The 16,753-nt window shown below is 39.3% G+C and overlaps 1 protein-coding gene and 1 pseudogene across 3 annotated transcripts in view; one reads left to right on the forward strand and one right to left on the reverse strand.

Moving 5' to 3' along the window:
- The window catches only part of ARAP2 (ArfGAP with RhoGAP domain, ankyrin repeat and PH domain 2), a 609,403-nt gene that overhangs the window by 356,664 nt on the left and 235,986 nt on the right, over window positions 1-16,753 (forward strand). For all 3 annotated transcript variants that reach the window (XR_013272356.1, XM_077477663.1, XM_077477664.1), the window contains exons 18-19: window positions 3,950-4,148; window positions 12,682-12,745. Coding sequence is in view for 2 of the 3 variants with exons in the window: in XM_077477663.1 (XP_077333789.1) it covers window positions 3,950-4,148; window positions 12,682-12,745 (263 nt within the window). In the remaining variant the exon portion in view is untranslated. The remainder of the gene's footprint in view (window positions 1-3,949; window positions 4,149-12,681; window positions 12,746-16,753) is intronic.
- On the reverse strand, window positions 7,634-9,187 carry LOC143973979 (calpain-10 pseudogene; annotated as a pseudogene).

Raw genomic sequence — 16,753 nt, forward strand, 5'->3', positions numbered from 1 at the left:
CTGTCCCTGGTTAGCTACTCTCACTCCTCCACTCTACCTAGAGAGGGGCCCATGGTTATCATCAAGGCTAGACTTTATACATAACTGCATTCATCTCCATTTGATGGGGATGGTAAGATATAATTTACAGAAAAAAAGATAACTTTGTTTGTTCTTCAGCTTACATGTTGTGATAAATACACTGCATTTATGGCAAGATTAACAGATATTGTCTGTAGTTGTGAAAATGCAACTGGAAATCTGCAATATATTACATTTTATTCTTGGGTTTAGTTATCCTTTAAGTCATTGAAGACTAGAATGCTATTAATTAATAATCCTGGGTAAAGAAGGTTTGCTAACCAAAAAATGTTTGATCACAGAACTAGTAATTTTGCATCAAAATAATTCTTCATTATTCTGCTCATCCCTACTCAAGGTCCTATCCTAACACAGGTTCAGACTAAATCAGAATGTTGCATTTTAACCACTTGAGGACCAGCTGCTGCAGTTATACTGTGGCAGGTTGGCTCCCCTGGGCAAGCCAATCTCCGTTCTGTCAGGGGTGAGGAGACTGATCTGTTGTTCCTACTACTTAGGAACAGCAATCGGTCTCCTCTCCCAGGCAGTCCCATCCCCCCACAGTTAAAAACACTCCCTAGGACACAAATGTAAGCCCTTGATCTCCCCCTAGAGTTTAACCCCAATCCCTGCCAGTGACATTTTTAGAGTAATCAGTGACTATTTTTAGCACCGATCCCTGTATAAATGGCACTGATCCCAAAAAGTGTCAAAAGTGTCTGATCTGTCCACCGCAATGTCGTATTCCCAATAAAAATCGCTGATCATCGCCATTATTATAAATAAAAAAAATAAAAAATTCCATAAATCTATCCCTTATTGTGTAGACTTTATAACTTCAACAGTATGTATCAACATACACTTATTGCATTTTTTTTTTTTTTACCAAAAATATGTATAATACATATCGAGCTAAACTAAGCAAGAAATGTTTTTTCATTTTTTTTTATTTGGGGATATTTATTATAGTTAAAAGTTAAAAATATTGTGTTTTTTCAAAATAGTCACTTTTTTGTTTAACCACTTCAGATCCGCGCTATTGCCAAATGACGGCATTAGCGCGGACCTACATTTCCGGGACGACGTCTATTGACGTCGTCCCGGTTACGAGCGGCCTGCGCGCCCCCTGAGGGGCGCGCGCGGCGCGCTCTGTGATCGGCGAGTCTATGAGACTCGCCTGATCACCAATCCGTGCAAGGGGTCGATCCCGACCCCTTATCACGTGATCAGCTGTCAGCCAATGACAGCTGATCATGTGATAGAACGGAGCCGGTAATCGGCTATTATTCCTCCTCGCGCTGACAGCGCGAGGAGAGAAAAAAAAAGCCGATCACCGGCGGCCGTGATCGGGACATCAGTCCCGATCACGGCCATCAATACAAGGGACCACCTGCCACCTGCCTGTGCCCACCTGCCTCCCGCAGTGCCATCCTGAAGTAAAATAAAAGCAAAAGTAAGTGCCCCCCATCAGTGCCCCACGTCAGTGCCCATAGTGCCCACAGTGCCACCCACAGTGCCACCCACAGTGCCACCCACAGTGCCACCCCACAGTGCCACCCACAGTGCCACCCACAGTGCAAACCCAATCAGCCTCAAAGGTGCTGCACCCCAGTGCCGCCCATCAGTGCCCAGCAGTGCCGCCCATCAGTGCCCAGCAGTGCCGCCCATCAGTGCCCAGCAGTGCCACCTATCAGAGCCACCTATCAGTGCCACCTATCAGTGCCCATCAGTCCCATCTATCTGTGGTACCTATCAGTGCCCATCCGTGCCACCCATCCGTGCCACTTATCCGTGCCACCCATCCGTGCCATCTTATCTGTGCCCATCTTTGCCCATCAGTGCCGCCTTATCTGTGCCCATCGGTGCCGCCTTATCTGTGCCTATTAGTGCCGCCTTAACTATGCCTATCAGTGCCCACCAGTGCAGCCTATCAGTGCCCACCAATGCAGCCCATCAGTGCCCACCAATGCAGCCCATCAGTGCCCACCAATGCAGCCTATCAGTGCCGCCTAATCAGCGCACTTCAATGAAGGAGAAAAATGACCCGTTTGCAAAATTTTATAACAAACTATTAAAACATGATTTTTTTTTTTTTGCATCTTTTTTTGTTTGTTTAGCAAAAAATAAAACTCCGAGCTGTAACTAAATACCACCAAAAGAAAGCTCTATTTGTGGGAAAAAAATGATAAAAATTTCATTTGGGTACAGTGTTGTATGACCGCGCAATTGTCATTCAAAGTGCATCAGCGCTGAAAGCTGAAAATTGGTCTGGGACTGAGGGGGGTTTAAGTGCCCAGTAAGCAAGTGGTTAAAGAGCAAAAAATAAAAACCGCAGAGGTGATCAAATACCACCAAAAGAAAGTCTATTTGTGGGGGAAAAAAGGACGCCAATTTTGTTGGGTACAGTGTCACACGACCACGCAATTGTCAGTTAAAAAGAAGCAGTGCCATTTCGCAGAAAATGGCCTGGTCATTAATCGGGCAAATCTTCCAGGCTGAAGTGAATAAATTAAACATTATTAAAATGGCCTTTTCCCACCAGACAGAATTTTTAACATTCTTTTTTCCTTTGTTATGTGTTCTCCAGGCCCCCATTCAGTTTGTTTGATGATCCCCTGCCTTTTACCCTAGAAAATGGGCATTACTTTTTTTGTCAATCGGCCCCCATTGACTTCAGTGGGGTTCAGATTCAGCAGCTAAACTTTAGTCATGCTTTATGAACACGCCTTGAAGCTGGTATGTTTGGCTCATCTCCACAATTAACAGATAATGCTCTGTTGATATCGAGACAATAAGCTGATACAATAGACTGATGATTACAGTAGTTACATCACATTTGTGTGTGCAAGGTTGGAAAATATCAGTTGTCAATATATGGGTTTTTCATGTTACTTTTAAGGTAACCTTGAATGGTTACTCGAATTGTAAGGATTCAGTACCACCAATAAGTAAGAAAGTAAATGACAGTTCTGCCAAAAGAAATTGTTTATTATTTAGCACCCTCTAGTGTAGAGTGCTAGTTAGTGTACATAGGTTTTTGTAGTGCTGGTAAATTTACCTCTTAAATACTCTGAGTCAGCCCAGTAGGGGTAGTGTGGAAGCTGGAGAAGGAGTGCTGAGGAGGCTGATGGTGGCCCTTGAGGGTATTCCCCTAGCCCGGGTGGGAAGACCTCGGGCCTGGGGCTCCGGTTCTGGAGGGATCCTCTGAAAACACAAGGAGGAGTCCTGTCTAGAGGAATGGTGAGTGCCAGTCTGGGATGGCTGGAGAGTCAGTCTAGGAGGACTATGGAAGATTAGCCAGGAGGATTAGGGAATGGGGCAGGCTGGCAGTGCTTGAAGAGAGGTGGTGCTGAGATCCGTAACCACAGGAAGGTAGCTGGACACTAGGACATATTTGACACACCAAAGGGGCCAGTGGTCCCTGCCTGTAAAGGGCTTTTGTGCCTTGTCAGATCCCCCTAACAGTGTTCCAGCTGGGTCTGAGTGTATTTGCAAGCAAGTGATAGGGATCCATATTCATTAGCAGCTCCTGTGGGGATGTGCTACATTTATAGGAGCATTAACAAATTCATACAGATCAGTGAATCTAGTGTATTGCACATATATTATACATACATATATATATTAACAGTAGGTATTGCAAATATTTTAATTCTTCTAAATGTTTTCATTTGGATTCTGCAGCAAATCATATAATTCTTAAAACCTAGTTGTCTGGCTTTTCTTCAGTAATTAGGACAGTCAAAAAGTCATCCTTGGTTGGATATGAGGACAGCTTTGAAAAGCACTGATGTATACCATTAGGCTTTGCTAAGCTTAGATGTGTAGCTGTTCAGAATATAAGAATGTCCTTTTCCTTTTTATTAGCTATATATATTTTTTTTTGCAGAACTTTGTGCCTGCTGTGAATGGGTCCTTAGTAGAATTAGAGTTTGAAGTTATCGGATTTTTATATTACAAAAATTCATGTACTCTTATGGAATGGAAAGAAGGATGGTTTGCCTTGGAAAAAGCCTCTCTGCATTATACTCACAATCAAGAAAATGTTCAAAGAGATAAAATACAATTGATGAAGCTGCAGGAACTTAGTAAGCCAATACAATTTAGAATTTGGTTATATAGTTTATCCAGCAATAACATTTATCTATCTATCTATCTATCTATCTATCTATCTATCTATCTATCTATCTATCTATCTATCTATCTATCTATCTATCTATCTATCTACCTACCTATCTATCTATACCATGTCAGTAACAACCCACGCAATCAATATATACAAAGAAACCACAACAAATAAGTTCATAAATTAAGTTATGTGGAATAAAATGGAATGACACAGGAAAAAAGTATTGAATACGCTAACTGAAATTTATTTAATACCTTATACAAAATCCTTTGTTGGTAATGACAGCTTCAAGATGCCTCCTGTATGGAGAAACTAGTCGCATGCATTGCTCAGGTGTGATTTTGGCCCATTCTTCTACACAGTCTTCAAATCTTGAAGGTTCCGTGGGCCTCTTCTATGAACTCTGATCTTTAGTTCTTTCCATAGATTTTCTATTGGATTCAAGTCAGGTGATTGGCTGGGCCTTTCTAGCCTATTTTTTTTCCTTTCTTTGAAACCATTTGAGAGTTTCTTTGGCTTTGTGTTTGCTATCATTGTCTTGCTAAAATGTTCACCCTCGTTTCATCTTCACCATCCTAATAGATGGCAGCAGATTTTTATCAAGAAGGTCTTGGTACATTTTCCATTCATCCTTCCTTCAATGATATGAAGTCTGCCAGTACTGTATGCTGAAAAACAGCCCCACACCATGCTCCCACCTCCAAACTTCACTGTTGGTATACTGTTTTTGGGGTGATGTGTAGTGCCATTTGACCTCCAAACATGGTGTCTATTATGGCAAAAATAAACATTTTAAAGTGCTTTTAAAGTGCTTAAACAAGCTTTAAAGTGCTTTTTCTTCAGCAGTGGAGTCTTGCGTGGTGTGCGTGCATACAGGCCATGGCGGTTGAGTACATCACTTATTGTTTTCTTTGAAGCAATTGTACCTGCTAATTCCAAGTCTTTCTGAAGCTCTCTACTAGTGATCCTTGACTCTTGGACAACTCTTCTGATAATTATTTTCACTCCACTGTCAGAAATCTTGCAAGGAGCACCTGGTTGTGGCCATTTTATGGTGAAATTGTGTTCTTTTCACTTCCAGATTATGGCGCCAACAGTGCTCACTGGAATATTCAGAAGTTTAGAAATCCTTTTGTAACCAACGCTATCAATATGTTTTGCAACAATAAGGTTGGGAAGGTCTTGAGAGAGCTCTTCAATTTTACTCATGATGAGATGTTTCCTGTGTAATGAGACACATTTCTATGGGCTATCAGTTAAGACTGAACCAGCTGATATTAATTTACACCGACAAGGGGAAAGATTGTTTTCTAATTACTGATAGATTTCAGCTGGTGTCTTGGCTTTCCGTGCATTTTTGCACCTCCCTTTCTTTATGCGTCCAATACTCTTTCCCTGTGCCATTCCATTTTATACATAACTTCATTTCTGAACCTATTTGTTTTGGTTTCTTTGTATGTATGGATTGCATGGCTTGTTGCCGATATGTGGTTAATGTTACATTTCAATTGCACCTTTAGGAATATATTTACCTAGAAAATGGTGACGTGATTAATACTTATTTTACCCGATTTATATATATATACCGTATATACTGTGCAAACATTTTAGGCAGCTGTTTAAAAAATGCTGTAAATAGAGAAAGCTTTTAGAAATAGAAGTGTTAATAGTTTATTTTTATCAATTAACAAAATGGAAAGTAAATGAACAGCAGAAATCAAATCAAATCAAATCAAATCATTTTTTATTGTGACCACCCTTTGCCCTCAAAACAGCATCAGTTCTTCTACGTACACTTGCGCACAGTTTTTTAAGGAACATGGCACTGGCAGGTAGGTTGTTCCAAACATCTCAGACAATTTACCACAGATCGTCCATGGATGTAGGCTACCTCAAATCCTTCTGTCTCTTCATGTAATCCCAGACAGACTTGATGATGTTGAGATCAGGGCTCTGTGGGGGCCAAACCCTCACTTCCAGGACTCCCTGTTCTTCTTTACACTGAAGAGATTTCTTGATGGCATTTGCTGCATGTTTGGAGTCCTTGTCCTGCTGCAGAAAGGTCCTGTAGCCAGTCACACACCTACTTGATGGCACTGAGGACACAATTGATCCTGAACAAATCTTTAACTTAATTTGCAGAAATGCAGCCCCAAACATGCAAGGAACCTCCATCATGCTTTACTGTTGCCTTCAGACACTCATTATTGTACCACCCTCCAGACCTTCGTGAACAAACTGCCTCCTACTACAGCCAAATATTTTACATTTTGACTTATCAATCTAGAGCACCTGCAGGCATTTTTCTGCATCCCAGGTCCTAGGTGGAGGTTCCTTTGGGGCTGCATTTCTACAAATGTAGCTTAAGATATGGTCAGGATTAATGGTGTCCTCAATGCTGAGAAATACAGGCAGATACTTATCTATCATCCCATACCTTCTGGGAGGCATCTGATTGGCCTCAAATTTATTCTGCAACAAGACAATGATCCCAACCATGCAACCAATGCCATTAAGAAAAAATCTTCAGTCTAAAAAAGAACAAGGAGCCATGGAAGTGATTGCGTTGCCCTTTTAAATCTCTGATCTCAACATCATTGAGTCTGTCTGGGATTATATGAAAACAGAAGAATTTGAGGCAGCCTACATCGACAGAAGATCTGTGGTTAGTTCTCCAAGATGTTTGGAACAACCTACCTGCAGAGTTCCTTCACAAACTGTGTGTAAATGTACCTAGGATAATTGAATAACTGATGCCATTTTGAAGACAAAGGATGGTCACACCAACTATTGATTTGCTTTAGAATTCTCTTCAGTTCAATTACATTTTGTTCATTGATAAAAATATACTATTAACACTCATGGCGCATAGGTAGGCAGTGTAAACTTTTATAAGGATATAAGGATTAGTAATACCAGTGCACATTTAAACAAAATTCATAGAAAACTCTCAAGAGGGTCTAAAAGGCTGCTAGTTTTACAGGTCCCTTTCAAGACCACTATGAAAGAATCTGTAAAACGGAATTTAGAAATTTATAATAAATAGACTGTTCTATTCTTAACAATAATGATATCCATAATGGTTGGCTGGATCAAAATATCAAAATCTTCTTATTTCTTCACTGTGACAACTGAAACCTAATTCAGGATATTCCAAAGAGCCTCCTGGCTTTGGATGGATTTCCTATCCATCTTGGTGGATATGAATACAGAGAAGTCACATTCCTCATTAGGCAAGTAAGTGTAAGACACAATGATGTACTACCCAGGAGAAAGGTCACACATCATAGACAATTCATGTGAGTAACTGTGTGGTACACAACTGGCATGTGGCTCTTGTACAAAAGGTGAAAGGCTGCTATCAGAGGGAACCATTTACACACAGAACCTTAATGCATGGCAGTGTTTTCTCTGACAATGTTGCTTTAGTGTCACCCGCACCAGTCAGGCTTTACTGAACATTATGAAAGGGATGGTTGCATTAAAGCAGTAAGATGGAAAATTCCTGCTGCCTCTGTCATTAACATCCTTTTTGCACTGGCCTTTTACTTCTCGGGTCTCCCAAGTTCCTTTTACATAATTTTCCCTTGTGTTTACCAGTAGCTGGTGGGAGGTTATTTCACTGGGGGTGATTGGTCCACTTGATAGGACTCACAACAAGAAGTCCCCCTCTGTGCCCCTGAGGAAATTGTTGGATATAACCAGGTAATATCCAGGAGAAAGTTCACACTGCAGGTGAAGCCGTCTATCAAAGGCATGTGAGGATGTGCCAGCAACAACAAGTGACAGTACAGTCTTCTGCAAGTTAAAACAACATTTTTGCACCCTCCAGACATGAAGTCCAATAGCATACAGGGGAGTACTTTTTGAAATCATACTTCTTGACTGGTTTCTGCGTGTATCATTGGCAAATGATATTTCACTTTGTGGGCTTTGCATAAGTGCCAGATACACCTCACTTCGCTCCCTAACAACCAGACAGAATTTAGGGTTGTCAGTAAAACTGACATTATTATGGGATCCACCTGCAGTCTGACCTTTGACCCAGGAACCATACGACTGTTGAGTGTGGAGCAATGGACAATCTGTCCAAATGCTTTGTATATGCTCCATCTCATCAACAGGAAACCCCATAATAACTTCATTGATCTCTTGCAGAAATTCTTCTTTCTCTACTCAGAACTCTCCATCTTGAAGACCATAAAGAAACTTATCACTTTTTGACTTGCCCATCAACGCCCATGTATCACCTTTCCTCCTCCATGCTCCACTCCAGCGGCTTTGCCCCCAAGGATTATGCACACGTATTAAAATCAACTAATGCCCATACTTTGTGACTCCAGCCATGATGTCTGTGATTGTAAAGGCATGAAATTCACCCAGATCTCCAGCACCTTATTTACTGTGGAGCACAGAACAACTTATTGTACAATGATCCTTCAGGTCCAACATTCTGCAAAGCATTTTCTTCTGGGTGCTGTCCTCCACATCTTCTAAGGACCACCTTTCTACTATTCCACCCGTCAGATCTACCAAAGCATCAACAACCTGACCTGCCCACAGGGACTTATAGGAGCCATTAACTTAGCATATGCTTTTTCCAAAAGTCTTGAAAATGGGAGAAGCAGAGCTTTCTTCCCAAGCATGGTAAGCAGTCATCGATGGTCACCTCCACCCAACATCCAAATCTCCAAAATTGGAAAGTAAAGCATCCGGTGTATCCAGGTTAATTACATGTCCTCTGGGAAATACCTGGTGAAGAAGCTTTGTATATTTGTGAAGAACATAGCAGGCACATATAAACTAGTAGTCCTCCAATATCCACTGCCTTCCCAAAGCAAGACCGGCCTGCTCTGCGAATAAATGAGGGGAAGGACATATCTCCTGGGGTCTCAGCCATGTAATGCGGTCGCAAAGAGGGGACAGAGGGGTGCCCCCTCTCTGGACTAAGGATGACACACAGGGAGGGAATCTGGGGTCCACAAAGATCCCAGACATGTCACCTGCAAGAAGTCAGTGTATGGCATCTCCAACAGGCCCCCCCTCACTAAAAACACATGGTAACGGTGTGACCCCAAGCAGTGCACTGACACATAATCATCACATGGGGATATCACTGATTCACTCACACTCTCCACATCCTCCCATCCTGATCTGATTCCACCAGGCACTTCAGCATTTTTTTTTTTTATATAATAAGGTGAGTTTATAACCTGAGCAGTTTTATTGCAGTTTGTGGTCTCTTTGAGGAAGTTTTTTTTTCTCCTCTTGTGGTAAGTGATACCAATAACTGGTACAAAAAGTGAATGGAAATTCCCCACAAGACCACAAACAACAAAACTCTTTCAGAGGTTCTAATTCTTTTCCACTCTGCTAAAAATATGTTTTTTGTATGTTCAGTTTTCCTCACTTCCTGCTCCAATGTCACCAGAACTGGAAGTTAAAGGATATTTTCCAAACAGGGACACAGCAATATAAAAAATGCCCAGAGGTCCTCACCAAAAAAGCCTGCTCTATCAAAAAAATTTTTTGGTCGACATCTACTTTCAAAGTCAATTCCGGGCAACACCTCAAGCAACCATTCAGCTACTAATACTATCCAACAAACCCTGCAAAGTTTCTAAAGTTAGGAAGCATTTCAAAGGGCCACTGTAACCTTTTTTCTCTTCCTTTGTTCACCATTGACATTAAAACTTTTAAATCAGCTTGAAAGTGAATTTTTGGCCAGGCTATGGACATTCAAGTTTTTACATACTGTAGTAATTTTAAAGCAATGCAACTCCAGAGTTCACAACAGAAGTGCTGATGTATTTCAAGTCATTCCCCCAGCAACTCCTCTGCCCCTGCTTCTGCTTTGACAAGTTTAACTTAAGGTTCTGCAGTGACTCTAAAGATGATAGACACAAACACAGATCAAAAATATGCACAAAAAAATAGTTTTTTTGCCATAAAAAGTTTGCAAAACTAAAACATTTAGGGAAAACATACATTAATGACACATGTACTGATTCAGAGCTAACAAAAGACATATAATTTGATAAGGGCCAAAAACTAAACAAAGCCACTCATCTAATCTAAATTTATAAATACTGCAGTGCTTAACTTCTTGCACTATGCAACTATTATGTCTAATTATTATATTCCATGAAAATACAAAACCCAAAATCAACACACTAGTGCCCCCATCTTTCTTATCAATCGTGAAGGGTTTTACATATATTTTAATACCCTTGTTAAATTTTAGATGGCTTTTAGATTTCTGATTGGAATAATTTATCTGTATTTGATAACCCATTTGATTGATATGCCACACATGTGAATGGATTTCAATTGATAGCTAAGATAAGATCATATCTTACAACTTAGCAGTTCCTGTATCTTTCACTCCAGTAGTCAAGTTGTTGAGACATTTTTTATGTGCTTTGCCAGACAATATTGGCTATAGAAACCCTGCCTGCTGTAATGATTTGCTCCTGGTCAGCAGAGCTATTTGTATTGAAAGTTTACTGAAAAATCATTTTGGGGAGTGCAGTTGCTGCACCCCTCTCTCTCCAAACCTATCTGCTACCCACAGCATTTCAACAACATTGGGGACATGTAAGTGTAGCACTGCAAGTGGTTGAAGTGCTATCTTGCTGACACATCTGGAAGTGTCAATGTTGTTGTAGAATTTAATAGGGATATACTTTAAATTCTATACTTGTAAATTAATTCACATTGCTGCAACAGGTTTTTTTTTTTTTTAAGAGTATAGCCAAAGCTTTTTTGACTGTACTTCTCCTGTAGGTCACAAGCATGCAGTTTGTTCTGCACTCCTGTGACCTATTTTTATCCATTGTTGACTGATATCAAAGACCCAGTCCAGGCTCTAAAAAAATCCAGATTCCTGGACCAACACCTGTCTCTGCATCTTATCAAGCCTGAGCCAGAACCCCCCCCCCCCCCCCCTTCACAGCCTGGGGCTCCAGTGAGTACTGGAGGGGCATAGCAGAGAGCCACTGACTGGGGAGGGGAGAACTGAGAAAAAAGCAGTGTTTGATTGCTCAGTTCTCACTGCAGAGTCGGTGACAGTGAGGGACTGATGCAGCATAGGATCAATGCTGCATCCACTTAGTTAAGTATAAATATTTGTTTATACTTCTCTTTTAAGCACTCTTAATACATAGTGCATGTTAAGGTGCATTAGGTAGTGGCAGGGTCTGTTTAGCAACAGTACAATTTCCCTTTAAGAGTTAAAAAACCTGCAAAGAGACCATGTCACTACGTTCTGACATGAACATTCACTGTATTGTTCATTTAAGCATGAGAGACTTCATTTTGTTCTCACTGATGAAATGTGTTCTGTAACCTTCACCTAACACACAGACACATTTTCTACTAGAAGCTCTCTCTCTATCTCTCTATTCCCACCCTCCCCTCTCAAGGTATCACTTTTGCGATTGTTCTATTCGCTAGATTTTAATAATATATTTCTATTTTTTTAGTTTTTAATAACATCTCACACCGCCCCTTTCTTATCTATGTATAAAATATATATATATATATATATAACATGTTATAATATTTTGACACTGAACAGGCATTTTATACATAGTTATTGCATCCTGTGAAACTGTTCCTGCAGCTGCAGTATTAACTTTTGGGAGTCCCAATCAGAAATAATTCCAGAACAGTTCAGTTTAAAGCCCCTCCCTTGTATTACAAAGTATTGCTGCATGCTTTGGGATTCTGGTTCAGGCAAAGACACATTCCTGAAAATAAATAACTGCATTAGAAAAAAACGTGTGACCTTTTCAAGGTCATGCCACAGCTTTGTCTCTATTTATACATGAACATTCTTTGCATCATAATATAGGGGGCACATTGGAGGCTCCACACTGTGCTCTGTGTTTCAGTAAATAAATACGGTAAATACATAATTTATTACATAAATAAATAAATAAAATGCTAGAGTGACTTTTTTTTAGCTGTGTTATGTGGTTTATGAAGATGAGTTAACGCTGTACTTAAAAAAAAAAGAAAGGGCCCTATGGGCATCAACCTATGCTAGACAGTCACAAACTGCTATCAGAAGGTAGTTGTAATATGGTACACAAAGAATCACCTGTATGCAATGAACCTGGGAAGCTTTTCCATTGCACATGGCTTAACAGGGCTTGTGTGCCCTATGTGTTACAATGGACCTTCTGGCATGGTAGCAGCCTTGAAATTAGGAGGTTATTGCCCACAGGTAATTGGCGGAATTACAAATGGCGCATCCATCACTGGTCATAACAATGAATAAAGTTCCTTTATGAAAGAAGAACTGCATATAGTTTTACAATTTACCATCGATATTTCTTTTTTATGGATAAACCTGTCCTAATCCAGATATTATGTGATTTTTATTTTGTTAACTGTTATTAGTAAAACAATTTCTGCTATATAGCTACCAATATAGTTAACTAGACTAAAGCTGTTACAAAAGTATTTCACTGTGTATTATATTCTAGCGAAAACGTCATCTGTTGAAAATGGAGAGAAGAGGAATGTTTTATTGCTGGTTGAAAATGGAAGGTAGGAATTCTTTAGGTTATGTTATGGTATTCAGAGATTTTCTAATTATTTCACCCCTTCCTCTTTTCCTCATTTTCCTACAAGGCAATCTACCTGTGATAGCAAAGGTGATTTTGATTTTAAATTTTTGAGGAACACTCACCATGGACAAACAGTTTTTTTTTATGTCTCTGCCCCACTATAATAATCACTATAATAATACAGTCATTATAAATGTATTAAGCATTTTTTCACATGTGAGCAGAGCAGTCTTTTAATTTGGGATTGGTACACAATTCCTGTTTTATATTTGTTTTAATCCAGTGCTCACATATTCAGCCTTAGGATGGTTTACCCCTGTTCAACGTAGCCAATACCTTATTATTTTTTTCTTTCAGCAATGAGGTATTTTCCCTTTTTACCGACCACAATCTTTTAAAACTTTACAGTTATTTCCTAAATGCAGCCTTCTAAATGACCAGGAATATTATTATTATTGTACAGGATTTATATAGCGCCAAGAGTTTGTGCAGCGCTTTACAACATGAGGGTAGACAGTACAGTTACAATACAATTCAATACAGGAGGAATCAGAGGGCCATCTAGTTTTCTTTGAACAACCAGTTGGGTAATGTGATATTATGGGATATTTACAGTGTTTCTGATTTCCTGTTAAAGTATATGTAAAGGCAAATGTTTTAACAGATTGAGAAAGGGTTAGACCCTCTGATAGATTATTTATTTTTTTAAATTTTATTGCTGTCTATGGGGAATTCACCCCACTGTATGTCCCAGGGATCATTGTCCACAATATTGAAAGTGAGGGAAAATACAGAATTTGAGAACTATTTATCCAATGGGGATAAATATTCTGGTGACAACTGTCTAAGAGGGGTACTTTCCTCACTTTGAGGAAATGTTCTCTCATTTCCTTTTTTGTCTTCCAGAGCAGATGTAGAGAATCATCTCCCCAGTGTGACATAAGCAGAAAAAATAAATAAACAATTAAACAAATAAATTGTCAAGATTTATAATGCTGCCCTACTGTTCCAAATCAGAATTTTTCTTTGACTATACATACACTTCATGTACTTACCAGGGATTTCTTTGCTGAGCTATCTTAGACTTAATTCTAAAGCCTTTTTGATTACTTTAATAAATTAGTATTTTAATGTGGAATAGAGAAAAGCTATTTGTTATGTACAAGTGTATGTGTGTATCGAGTTTTAATAAAGTATGCATCTTTACCTATTTATTTTAGCAAGAAGGACTATGCAAATGGATGGTGGGGAATCAGGATTGAATGAGGATGGTGAACTTTGAACTTAGCATAATGAAGTAAACCATTTGAAATAAAAAATAATAATAAATGAGAAGAAACTAACAAAAAAAGCCAAAGCAAAACAAATAAAAAAAAGCTTAATAAAATAATGCTTTTAAGCAATGCCAGTTTGTGTTGCAGAAGCAACTGAGTGGAACTTTACTGATATCCTAGGCAGACAATACAGCTGAGTAATATCTCAACAGCTGAATAACTTTCTTTTCAAACTAATCAAAGGTTCTGTTAAATGAGGTAAATGTGAAACTGCTGCTTTATATACAAGGCACTGCAATAATTTTATTTAGACCATGCAATAACAATAACTCAAGACTAGAGGCAGGAAGACAGCTCTAACCACTAACTTTCCAAGTGATTAATTTACTACAGAATGGGTGGCAGGACTTGTATTTATGGCATGTCAGGGGCTCTTTGACTGTGATTTCTCAGCAATGCCTATTCATTTACAGGCAATGGCTCTTCTATTACAAGGTTACTGTGGATCTATGAGCAAATAATTCATTTTATTCTTAATTTTTGTGTTCTTTTAACTATTTTATTCTCAGAAAGTGTGTTTATCAAATTCATAAGCATTTTTTAGTTTATGTTTGGCTTCTAATGGCAACTGAAATATATATTACAAAATGTTTTTGTTGATCTCTTAATCAGCAAGGAGCTTTGACAGGCTGGTTGAGTGTGTAGGCATGTGGCACTGGAGCCTCATTTGTTTAATGGAACTCTTTCCGGGAAGGCACATGATCTGCTTTTACTGCTGGCCTGAACACATAGGAAATATGACTGACGCTTTTATGAATGTGATATGAAAATTAACATATCTTGAAAATACAGGGAATGCATTAAGGTGAAACCCCCTTTAAAACTCCTTTAATACCAGGCAAGTTGTGTGTTATACAGTGGGCTTTAGGCATGCAAGAGGATACATTGTTTTTTTTCTTTGGACTAGTATCTTTGGGGTAGTACCACAAACAAAAATAGAAATCGAAAATGTGCTGGTGTGACTAGGGGTAATAAATGCAAATGCTGTCAACCAATAGTAAGACAAACAAAATCAACATATATATCACGTATGTTGCCGCAAGTCCATATCAAAATGAAATCTGGCAAAGGTAAATAATGAAATTCCATATGTGTCTTGAGGAAAACACCACTGAAATTGTGAGGAGGTCAGGCTACGTCATAAATGCAGTAATTGCATGAGCCATCACCATTGTAAAAAATGCACTCTTCTTAGACTGAAATGACTCCACTACAGACTCTGATTCGTCTGTTTTAAACACTTCCACCAGGAACATTTAGTTCACACCCATTGGTTCCAATATGTCAGGCTGACTTTCACTCCAAGATTAGTAGAGATAATGGTGACCATACATATAATCGGATATTCACAAGTAAGCAAAGCAAGGAAAGCCACATAGTGTAAATCGGCTAAAAACTTTAACCACTTAAGCCCCGGAACAATTTTGCTGGCCAAAGACCAGACCAATTTTTGCAATTCAGCACTGTGTCGTTTTTAACTGACAATTACGCGGTCGTGCGACGTGGCTCCCAAACAAAACTGATTTCCTTTTTTTCCCACAGATAGAGCTTTCTTTTGATGGTATTTGATCACCCCTGTGGGTTTTATTTTTTGCTCTATAAACAAAAAAAGAGCAACAATTTTGAAAAAAATGCATTATTTTTTACATTTTGCGATAATAAATATCGCCAAAAATATATAAAAAAACTTTTTTTCTTAAGTTTAGGCTGATACATATTCTTCTACATATTTATGGTAAAAAATTAAAAAAAATCGCAATAAGCTTTTTAATGATTGGTTTGCACAGACGTTATAGCATTTACAAAAAAGGGGATAGTTTTATGGCATTTTTATTTATATATTTTTTTTACTAGTAATGGCAGTGATCAGCAATTTTTATTATAACTGTGACATTATGGTGGACACATCGGACATTTTTGACACATTTTATGGGACCATTGTCATGTATACAGCAATCAGTAATATACAAATGCACTGATTCCTGTGTAAATGACACTGGCAGTGAAGGGGTTAACCACTAGATGGCAGCATAGGGGTCAAGTGTGTCCTGGGGTGTGTTTCTAACTGTGGGGGCCATGGCTGTGTGTGACAGGTCACTGATCTCTGCTCAGATCACAGGGAGCAGAGATCAGTGACACTGTCACCAGGCAGAATGGAGAGATGCTTGTTTACATTGGCGTCTCCCCATTCTTCCTCCCCGTGAGACGATTGCGGGCGGGACCTGCGATTGGACTCACGGAGGTCCCGACTGGCACGCACGAGATGGCACGGCGGCAAATTTAAAGGGATGTACCTGTACACACATTTGCCTGTCTGTGCCATTCTGCCAACGTATATCGGCGTTCGCCAGTCAGCAAGTGGTTAATGCAAACACATGATACACATTCTACTCGCATGATAAAAAGTGGGGATGTGCAAAAAAAGTCACAATTTTAAGCTATACAGCACAGGTTCAAACTCCAAAAAGCATGTCAATGTCTCGTGCATAGGCTTGACCCAACACAAAGGAGACACAAGGATTGTGGACTTTGACAATGGCTACCTTAAACTAAACATGGCACAGACTCGCAGAAATGAGCAGATAGCCTCATCTATCAAATTTGCACAATCCCAAAAGAATAACGTAACATATTCTGAAGAATAATATTAGAGT

Source organism: Lithobates pipiens, unplaced genomic scaffold, assembly GCF_037356315.1.
Source record: "Lithobates pipiens isolate NorthernLeopardFrog02 unplaced genomic scaffold, aLitPip1_a1.2 Scaffold_13, whole genome shotgun sequence".
NCBI classification, from domain to species: Eukaryota; Metazoa; Chordata; class Amphibia; order Anura; family Ranidae; genus Lithobates; species Lithobates pipiens.